The sequence below is a fragment of the Corythoichthys intestinalis genome, chromosome 22, assembly GCF_030265065.1.
Source record: "Corythoichthys intestinalis isolate RoL2023-P3 chromosome 22, ASM3026506v1, whole genome shotgun sequence".
NCBI lineage: Eukaryota > Metazoa > Chordata > Actinopteri > Syngnathiformes > Syngnathidae > Corythoichthys > Corythoichthys intestinalis.
Window position 1 is genome coordinate 5,616,475 of NC_080416.1, and position 11,439 is coordinate 5,627,913.

General features: G+C 39.0%; 1 protein-coding gene across 1 annotated transcript in view; it reads left to right on the forward strand.

Moving 5' to 3' along the window:
* LOC130910254 (voltage-dependent calcium channel gamma-6 subunit-like) overlaps window positions 1-10,787 on the forward strand; it is a 30,354-nt gene extending 19,567 nt beyond the window's left edge. Inside the window, exons 2-6 of the mRNA XM_057827374.1 lie at window positions 4,974-5,388; window positions 5,527-5,746; window positions 5,817-5,891; window positions 7,191-7,328; window positions 7,387-10,787. Coding sequence (XP_057683357.1) covers window positions 5,182-5,388; window positions 5,527-5,746; window positions 5,817-5,891; window positions 7,191-7,328; window positions 7,387-7,598 — 852 coding nt within the window. The 5' untranslated portion in view covers window positions 4,974-5,181 and the 3' untranslated portion in view covers window positions 7,599-10,787. The remainder of the gene's footprint in view (window positions 1-4,973; window positions 5,389-5,526; window positions 5,747-5,816; window positions 5,892-7,190; window positions 7,329-7,386) is intronic.
* The last annotated feature ends 652 nt before the right edge of the window (window positions 10,788-11,439 follow it).

The window sequence follows — 11,439 nt, forward strand, 5'->3', positions numbered from 1 at the left end:
CCATTTTAACTGGCTGCGAGTATGTTTTAGTTATTGCCATCATCTGTTATGTGCCACAGGTAAGTAACAGGTGCTGTTAATTGCACAAATTCTAGAAGCATCACATGATTTTTTAAAGGGGGCCAATACTTTTGTCCCGCCCATTTTTGGAGTTTGGTGTGAAATGATTAGGGGTGGGCATCGTTTGAAATTGAACGATTCCAATTCCACGTTTCGATTCCGATTCCGAACAATTCTTGATTCATTCTTTTAAGAGTAGGGTTTGGCATCGTTTGAAATTGAATGATTCCGGTTTCCGATTCCATGTTTCGATTCCGGTTCCAAACAATTCTCGATTCCGATTCTTTTAAGAGGCAGGGTCAAAAAAAAAAAAAAAAATGCAGGGTCAAAAAAAAATTTGCATAGTTTATATTAAAGTCTTAACATCTCGATGATTTTTTAAATTAAATGAAGTTCTCACAGGGATAATTTTAATTTGTATACTGTATAAATATCAGTCTTTGAATTCGAGCAATTTTTTTCCACTCGGTGGTCAGAGCGTCGAAACAAAGAATCGAAATTTAAAATTTCGAACGATTCCGGGAGCATCGGAGTGTTAGAACCGGTTCCCATCGATGCTCAATGCCCAAGCCTAGAAATGATGATAGTTTCACCCCCCCCCCTCCCCCCATTCTCTTTTGTGTTTTCTCATTGCAAGCAAAATAAATGAAGATATTACTACCAAAGCATTTGTAATTGCAATCATTTTCTGGAAGAAATTGAGCATTATCTGCAGGGGTGGCAATACTTTTAGCCAGCAGTGTATAATACATATTTTTGGACAGTTAATTTGTATTTAGAGGTACTTAAAGGGTTAATTCAGTTTTACGGGGAAATTTGGGTTACATCGTCAGGTTAGGAACGGAACTCGTTCGTAACCTAGGGATTACCTGTATATGTGTGTGTGTGTGTGTATACATAAAACTATAACTTGTTTTTTCTTTATTTTATTTTAAATGTTTAATTATACTTTGGGGGAAAAAAGGGTAAAACATGTCTCATATTGAAAACACCCAAAAAATAAAAATATGTAAATAAGCGCCGCCTCTACTTCGTGAATTTTCGATTTCACAGTGGCCTCCATTAACCGCGAAACACACTTCATGTATATATATGTGTGTGTGTGTGGGGTGTGTGTGTGTGTGTGTGTGTTTAAATACTACTGATTTTTTGTTTTTTACTAATATGAGGCAAAAATATTAGGGCTGTCAAACGATTAACATTTTGAATCGAGTTAATTACAGCTTAAAAATGAATTAATCGCAATTCAAACCGTCAATAAAATATGCCATATTTTTCTGTAAATTATTGTTGGTATGGAAAGATAAGACACAAGAAGGATATATACATTCAACATACAGTACATACAGTGGGGAGAACAAGTATTTGATACACTGCCAATGGGTTTTCCCATTGACAGTGTATCAAATACTTATTCTCCCCACTGTAAGTACTTTATTTGTTTATTATAACAATAAATCAACAAGACGGCATTAACATTATTAACATTCTGTTAAAGCGATCCATGGATAGAAAGACTTGTAGTTCTTAAAAGATAAATGTTAGTGCAAGTTATGAAATTTTTATATTAAAACCCCTCTTAATGTTTTCGTTTTAATCAAATTTGTAAAATTTTCAATCAAAAAATAAACTAGTAGCTCGCCAATATTGATGTCAATAATTACACACTGCTCGTGGTGCTGAAACCCATAAAATCAGTCACACCCAAGCGCCAGAAGAGTGCGACAAAACGCCAAAAAACACAAGTAGCAAGTGGACATTACTCTGTGCTGTCATTTTAATCTGTTTGAGCGGGGCATGTGCGTTAAATGAGTCAAATATTTTAACGTGATTAATTTAAAAAATTAATTACCGCCTGTTAACGCGATAATTTTGACATCCCTAAAAATCTAAAAAAATAAATTTTGAAATCAGTAAAAATAATAGTTCACATGATTGGACGTCCATCAGTAAGTACAGTAATCATGGCAGTAAGTGTTAATCTCTTCCAAAATTTTGAAAAAGCATGATGTGAAATTTCATTAATTAAATAAAATAACATGAATAAGATTGTATTCTACTTTAAAAAATCTGATGTCAAGCCACTCTTACTTCTGATTTCACTCACAAGTCAACGCAAAATGTCAGCTTGCGTGTCAAACTTGAAAGCATGAAAGCAACTACAGGTAGAAGAAAAAATCGGCCAAATGGAAGCTTGCATCTCGGAAAGACATGACTCTTGACACTTGTGTCACAATATTTTTTGCTTGTTAGTCGAAACTAAATGACTCCAATTGACTAATGAAATAGTGAAAGGTTAAGACTTGTGACTTCTTCCTTCCTCCGAGTAGTGACACTTGAGAGGGGGGGGTATGTCCATCCGGGGGTGTGGTGGTGGTGGGGGGTCGCGGTTGGCGGCCTTCCATCTTGTCAGCTCGCGTCCCATGAGGCCGCTTTACGATGGCGTCTATATTTGGAGGAGGCGCAGGCGATATTTTGGGGCGCCAACATGTCAGAGGGCGTTTGTCTCCGTCGGCCGCGTCCGCTCTAATCGCTCGCTTCCTCCCCGTCGGATGCCGACGTGCGTCCGCGTCAGGTAACGGCGCGACGCCGCGCTCGTTTGTCTTTTTTGGATTGCAATGTGTGGACTTTGCATGTCGCCGGATTCAAAACGCTTGTTTAACAGTGCCGATTGGACTCGTACGGATGACAAACTGCAATGGCAAAAAATATCGACGTGTCTCACCTCTGATTACTTGCAACTTTCTATTTGTTAATCTTGATTCTAATGTAGAAAGATAAAATTGGAGTTTTCCTGATACGGAGTTTAGCATAGCGGAATTCACACCCTGGACTGGTCGCCAAATGTGTCCCACGGGCAGCCCCTAATTTGACATCAATATGTGAAATTAGTGTGGCTCGTGTGTATTTTGCCTTGAGAAATACAAAATCAAATATATAAATACTATAAAATACAATAATGAATTGAAATATAATTTAAAAATGAGTGTAATAAACAGTAAAAAAATAAAATAAAATGACATACACATATATTGAAAAGGGCAAAGGCAATAAGAAATATAGTTCATTTTAAATAACTTATATAAAAATGAGAACTACAATAGTTAAAAATAAAATGCCGTAAAAAATATGCACTATAAATCATTTTTAAAAATTATTGTAAAAGTTATAACTAAGCAAAAGAATAACCACACAATTTAAAAAGGCACAGGTATACAAATCATTTAAAAAAAAAAAAAAGCAAAAGATAATTTGAAAATGGAAAAAAAGTTAAAAATAAAATGTAATACATAGAAAGAAAAAAAAAACGTGTATTTTGCTCAATTTCAGTGTTGTTTTTACTAACAAGTCACAGCCCACTCTTTTTCCAGCAACTCCCCAATAAACTGAGTGTGGGACTTCTGTTATGAACAAAAGGACTGGTCGCCTGTCAACATGTTTTTGTAATTTGAGAGGGAAAACTTCAACAAGGATTAGAAAACGGAACGGAACCTAAATCTTGTTTACTACTGCACCGGTAACACAAAATATGTTGCTGGTAAGAAGTGGTCGCTGTCGAAGCAGCACCGTTGTTAGTCCGTCAGGCGGCTTTTGATTTCAACGCGTCCGGACTTTCTTTTCACTCGCATAACTTCCTCAAATTAGCTCAGCGAGGAGACGCGCTAAACGCTTGCAAAGCCGCAGCCACCGCTCGCACGCTTTGCTGCCTCTGCACGTTTCTTTATCCTAATTGGGTACAGGGACCAATTTGTTTTTGGCGAGCGTATTTTTTTCTCTCTCCCAGTTATTTTATTAACCCTTTATAGGGCACTCGCTGAACTCATTGGCTGCCATTGACAGCGCTACATGTCCAATCCATTTTGACTGTGAGGGCTAAATGAATGTTCATTAGCTGGTCAACTAGGGTTGTTCCGATCATGTTTTTTTGCTCCCGATCCGATCCCGATCGTTTTAGTTTTGAGTATCTGCCTATCCCGATATTTCCCGATCCGATTCCAATCATTCCCGATAATTTTTCCCGATCATATACATTTTGGCAATGCATTAAGAAAAAAATGAATAAAACTCGGACGAATATATACATTCAACATACAGTACATAATTACTGTATTTGTTTATTATGACAATAAATCCTCAAGATGGCATTTGCATTATTAACATTTTTTCTGTGAGAGGGATGCACAGATAGAAAGACTTGTGACTTTGTATATTGTGACTAAATATTGCCATCTAGTGTATTTGTTGAGCTTTCAGTAAATGATACTGTAGCCATGGCCAAATGCATGATGGGAAGTGGAACAATGACTGTGCGTAGTGCTACAAATTGATATATCTTCTCTGCGTTGGGAAATAACTTAAGGTGTTAAGAAAAAGATCAATTGCTACCTTGCTTCCCCACATTGCTTCCCACGATATTTCCAATCGTAGGGAGAGGGATTGTAAGGCTTTAGCCAATTAAAAAAAAGGCTCCAAAGGCTGCCAAAATTCACTCTACTCATTATACGCTAGAGCTGGGAATCTTTGGGCACCTAACGATTCGATTACGATTCAGAGGCTCCGATTCGATTATACAACAATTATTGATGCACCCCCCCCTCCTTTTTTTTTTTTTTAAATTAAATTAAATACATATATACTATAGTCTCTTTTGTTTAAAATGATTTTTTTAATTGAATTTATTTGGTTAAAAAAACAGGGTGTTGAACAGTTAACATTAGATTTCTGGACTACGGATATTTCACATACATTTTATTTGACTGAAAAACATGAAGTAAATGCACATGATTTACTTTTACGAGTCAGGCAAAACGATGCATTGGACCAGATTTGGCCCACGGGCCACCAGTTTAGCACCTCTGCTTGGGTTGATGATTAATCACCCCCCCCCCCCCCCCCCCCCCATTTTTTTTCAGGAAAAATCTTGATGTCCTGCTGAAATTTTCCCTTCCTGTTTTTTTTTTTCACCATGACTTTTCAGTCCGATGGCGTTTTTTTTGCCAGGCGGCCATTTTCTGCTCAACAAGAGACACGCTGATTCTTTTAGCTGATGATATTTTTCTACATTTTTCTTGATATTTTTGAATTTTTCGGGGTGTCAGCGAGTTTTTCCGGTCGCCGGCCATGATGTGGTCCACCTTTCTGGTGACGGACGAGGAGGGCCGCACGGTGGCCCCGGCCGCCGCCCCCACGGTGGGAGCGGCAGGGGGTGGCGGTGGGCCCCAGGCCATGGGAGGCCTGGCAGGACTGATGAGCGGCCGCAGCACCTTTGGCGGGAACAAGCGACGTAGGACCACCGCGCACGCCATGACCGAAGCGCAGGAAGGAAAGGTAACAAAAAGGCGCCTTGAGGATTAACGATTATCTCATGATATGGCGATACAACAATTAGTAAAAGGGCTTCTGTTGATATATTGTCACAGCTCTATCAAGCTTTGAAAACTCAATCTCATTTGGGCATTTGCTCAGATCAAACTGGCGTTCTTCGTGGCCATCGTGGGCGTCATCCTGACCGTGCTCGGCGTTGGAACCGAGTTTTGGGTGGAACTGGCGCCGCCCAAAAGTTTCTACGGAAACCAGACATGCCCGGCGATGTACTACGGCCTGTGGAAGGGGTGTACCAAGACGCTGTGGGTGGCCGACATCGACCCAGACCGGGAGAGCTGCGGGCCCGCCGAGCTGCACGGAGGTTGGCGCCACATGCTCAAATACATTTTTTGAACAAATGAACTTTTCTGTGTGATTCACTTGTGCTTTAGAGTCCAACTGCACGTTCTTCAAGTATTTCACTACGGGCGAGAGCGCCGTTATGTTCCAAAAGACCACACATAAAAGTGAGTTGAGATGTTTGACTTCTGAACTATGCTTGATACCATAAGCCTCAAGTCTCAAACCAGAATTTAGGTTTTCCATCCTAATTAAAACGCCATTGGGTCAGACCACCAGGGGGCGTTCTTGACACAGCAAGGAACATGTTTCTATTGATTTGTGTGCGTAATTATGTTTATAAAATATATATATACTGTACACACAGATAGTCCCCAGTTTATGACGGACCCGATTTATGCGATTTCGACTTTACCATGCTGGTGCTTCGGCCGCCATTTTGTCTCAAATTGTTTTTTTCCACCTTTTTTCAGTTGAGTAACAGTGCCGCGTCCACCATTTTATTGCCAGTCGCGCATTTTTAACTTTTTTTTTTTTTTATTCTACTTTATTAATATGACGTAAAATACATGTGTTTGTATATTTTTTTCAATTAAGAGGGTGTTTAGAGGTAGTTGAAGGGTAATTCCGATTTACATTATTTAATGTGTTCGTAAACCGGAGACTACCTGTACGTGTGTGTGTGTATATATATATTATTAGGGCTGTCAAAATTTTCGCGTTAACAGGCGGTAATTAATTTTTAAAATTAATCACGTTAAAATATTTGACGCAATTAACGCACATGCCCCGCTCAAACAGATTAAAATGACAGCACAGTGTTATGCCCACTTGTTAATTGTGTTTTTTGTCTCCCTCTGCTGGCGCTTTGGTGCGACTGATTTTATGGGTCTATGCACTGTGAGCATCGTGTGATTATTGACATCAACAATGGCGAGCTACTAGTTTATTTTTTTGATTGAAAATTTTACAAATTGTATTAAAACGAAAACATTAAGAGGGGTTTTAATATAATATTTCTATAACTTGTACTAACATTTATATTTTAAGAACTACAAGTCTTTCCATCCATGGATCACTTTAACAGAATGTTAATAATGTTAATGCCATCTTGTTGATTTATTGTTATAATAAACAAATACAGTACTTATGTATCGTATGTTGAATGTATATTTCCGTCTTGTGTCTTATCTTTCCATTCCAACAATAATTTACAGAAAAATATGGCATATTTTATAGATGGTTTGAATTGCGATTAATTACGATTAATTAATTTTTAAGCTGTAATCAACTCGATTCAAAATTTTAATCGTTTGACAGCCCTAATTTCAATTTGTACGTTGATTATATACTAGTAGAATATAAATATTTTCTACTTTTAAATGTTTTTTTCTACTTTTAACACTAGTATTACTTATTATTAGTAGCACTATTTGACTCTTGTATTTTCTTTTTAATGTGTTCAGACCTGAGCATGGCCTCGGCCTTGCTGTCGTTAATGAGCCTGGCGCTGATGGTGATGGGCGCCATTTGCATCAGCATGGCGCTCAGCAAGGAAATGGTATTTTTCCTCAAGCCCGCCTCTGTCTGCTTCATCCTCTCAGGTGAGGACCCACCCACCGCTCTGTAACTCACTCGGCTAACTTCTCCTTTTTCTGCCAGGCGTTCTGGTCCTTTTGTGCCTGCTGCTCTTCCAGCAGTCGGTCCACTGGTTGCTAGCCAGCGACCACTCGGTGCCTCTGCACCACAACTTCTCCTGGTCGCTGTCGTGCGTGGGCTGCGCCGGCGCTATCTTGATCGTGGGCGGCATCCTCTTCCTGCTCCTGGCGCTGCCCCAGAGCACCTGGCAGAGGTGCCGCCACGGCGCCAGCTAGTGAAAACCGTATCCTTGACGTCCAGCTCGAGGTCCGTGTACTCGAACACTCTTTGTCCTCGCTAGTAGGACATTTTTGCTCTACTAGATGTTTAACTCGTGAGCGGTGCTGCGGTGTACCCCGAATTTTAAAAGTTATTCTCTGACATTGACGACGCTAGACGTCCAATCCATGTGAACTAGGCTCACCAGTTCATCTGCCACATCCAATATGGCGGACTAAGTAGAATTTCGCCTCATATATATCGCATATAACCGAACTACATCAGTGTCATTTGACTTCCTGTTAATGTTGCGCCTTTTTCTGGTTGCTTCCCGCTAATTATTTCTGGATCATTTCCTGTGTATATCACATTTACCGTAAATTTCGGACTATAAGGCGCACCTGAGTATAAGCCGCCACCCAGCAAATTTGACATGAAAACGGCATTTGTTCATAGATAAGCCGCACTGGACTATAACCTTCAGCTGTCCTCACTGTATTATGGGATATTTACGCCAAAAGATAACCGGTAACACTTTATTTGACAGCAGCATCATAAGACTGTCATAAGACCAAATGAGCCACAATGAAGCTTTGCAGCCAATTGGTTCAGTCTTCCTTAAATGCTTCAAGAAGCTTCATTTGGCCATCACTGCTCCCTGTGAGGAGACAGTCAACCTGCGGTAAACACTTGTCGTCCAACATGCCTCCTAGCATGCATTGCACCGATACAGATTTAAATAACAATTAAAACTCATGTTCTGTGCTAATTATTTCTTCAGTTACTGTTCCAGTTAGGGTTGTTCTGATCATGTTTTTTTGCTCCCGATTAGTTTGAGTATCTGCCGATCCCGATATTTCCCGATCCGATTGCTTTTTTTTTTTTTGCTCCCGATTCAATTCCAATCATTCCCGATCATTTTTCCCGATCATATACATTTTGGCAATGCATTAAGAAAAAAATGAATAAAACTCGGACGAATATATACATTCAACATACAGTACATAAGTACCATATTTGTTTATTATGACAATAAATCCTCAAGATGGCATTTACATTATTTACATTCTTTCTGTGAGAGGGATCCACAGATAGAAAGACTTGTAATTATTAAAGGATAAATGTGACTTTGTATATTGTGACTAAATATTGCCATCTAGTGTATTTGTTGAGCTTTCAGTAAATGATACTGCAGCCATGCCCAAATGCATGATGGGAAATGGAACCATGACTGTGCGTAGTGGTACCAATTAATATATCTTCTCTGTGTTGGGAAATAACATAGGGTGTTAAGAAAAAGATCAATTACTACCTTTCTTCCCCACATTGCCTCCCACGATATTTCTAATCGTAGGGAGAGGGATTGCAAGGCTTTAGCTAATTAAAAAAAAGCTCCAAAGACTGCCAAAATTCACTCTACTCATGCTACGCTGCCTTTTAGCTCTATATACCTGTATAGGTAAAACGGCGCCATTACAGTTTAAACACGACAATGCATGAATGGGTCGTGCAGCGCATGCGTTAATTGCCTTAAATATTTTAACGTGATAATTTTTTTTTTTTTTTTATTAATTACCGCCGTTATCGGGATAAATTTGATAACCCTACCTTAAGCCTAAACTAAAGACTCTGGATGAGTGTAACATATAATGTCTGTAACGTTAAATACAATTAGAAAACGATTTAATTAAAAAATATATATATATACTAAAAAAAAGGCATGCCCGATATACTATACTTTGTAAATGACGTGATCGGACCTGATCGATCGGCATCTGCTATGGTACTATCTAGTAACACTTTATTTGACAGTGGCGCCATAAGACCGTCATTAGAACATCATAATTATGACATGACACTGTTATGAGCAATAATGAATGCTTATGACAGATGTAATTTTGTGTCATCCGGCAAATAATCTCAATTTGAAGGGATGTAAAAAATCTGAGCTAGACATAAATGGAGTTAGTGACATAATTTGCTAGATCAAACTTGGTGACATTGGTCATAAACATTCATTAATGTCCATGATGGTGTCATGGGCTGCCCCACCCCTCACCCTCCCCGGGCTGGCTGGGTGGGGAACGTGGCCATAGGTTGGCGCCTGCGCGGCGTCTCCGCTCGTCTGCGTGGCTGTCGCGTGTTTGGTGGGGCTCACGTGCGGGTGGATGTGATTGGGCGCGCTCATGTGGGGGGGTCTCGGTGCCGGGATTGGCGGTGGGGCGGTGTAGGGTCGGTTACCGATAGGCTTACACTCACAAGGGATTCACACGATTACTTCTACTATTTCTTGTTGTTTTCTTTCCTTTCTTTTCTTCTGTTCCCCTTATAACCCCTTCCTGTTCGCTGCTTTGTCATAATAAACGAGCTATGTCGAATGATCACAATGGGAGTATGTCATACTCTCAATGTGAAACATTAAAACTGTTCAGACCAACCGGACACTTAGCTGAACCGGACAGGTTAAAAAAAAAGTAGCGGTTTATAGTCCGAAAATTACGGTATATAGATTTAGATCGGCGCTAATGGGGACATGCATTGGCACTTGTCGGCCATTTTGTGTCAGGGTTGTTTTCTAAACATGGAGCGTCTACTTTGAAATAGCTTGAAAATGATCAATTTTCAAACGGCTTCATTTTGCTTAAGCGCCACAGATGTAGTAAATTAATAGCTAAGTTAAAGCGGTTTGAAAATCGACACATTTCAAGTTGAGAAAATTACTATGCTTACATTCACTGCTTGAAAATGACCGCCTGTTTACATTTTTCAAATGTAGTTCAATATATGCGATATCTATGTTTCGCCCCTTGACATCCCACAATGAAGTCTTAAAACTCAAATTTCGCATGACTGTCAATCATCTGTAATGTGTCACGTGTTCATTCTTTTTCTGAACGTCATGTACAACAGAGGAAAGCATTTTGTCGTGTTTCATAATGTTCACTTTATTAATAAATGCAAGAGAAAGTTTCCGTTGTTGTAGCTGAGCTACTAAATGCTGCTCGGTGCTGCCTCCTGCAGGCTCAGAGTGCGAATGCCATACAAATGGTTTTCATAAATAACTTTATTGAATATCTACCGTGTACGTTTATGGATTTTGTTCCTTCTATAGTTTCATTTTCAAATGAATCTGATAAATACTTTAAAATTGTTGTGTCCACAACACTAACACACATTAAGAATATATATATTTGTCTATATTTATACATAAACCACTAGGAAATAAATATAAACTCTATGGCTTACACTAACACGCTAGTTAGAACATTAAAAAATATAGTGTTCAAATGCGAATGAAAGACTGATTAAATTAAATATGTCACCCTGATGATAGAAATGAATCAGACGGCACTCGCCATTTGAAAAAAAATATTAGAAATTAATAAAATTCTACTTTGTTCGCACAAATACTAACAAAAATACAACTACATACAGTAACAAAGTTAATACAGTGGTGCCTTGACATAAGTGTTTTGAGATACGAATTCTTTGATTACATTTTTTCCCCTAGAAGTACAATCGGTGGGTGGGGGTGAAAGGTGCAATTTGCACCCCTGCCACTAGTTGGCGGCACGTTGATTGTATTTCCATTCATTTCAATGGGGTAACGTTTGAGATATGAATTGACAAATTTGACTCATATCTCGAGGCACCACTGTTGTAAATAAAAGTACAACAAAATATTAGAAAATGATAAAAGTACATGACACATTTGGTGAAATATTTCAACATAGATATTGAAGGCTAAATACATTTCTTTTGACAATTTGTCATGTTGTGCTTGAGTTTTCCATGTTGAGGCTCAAATGTGTGAAGATGCGAAAAACCAAATCGACGCCGATTGATTTCACATTCAAG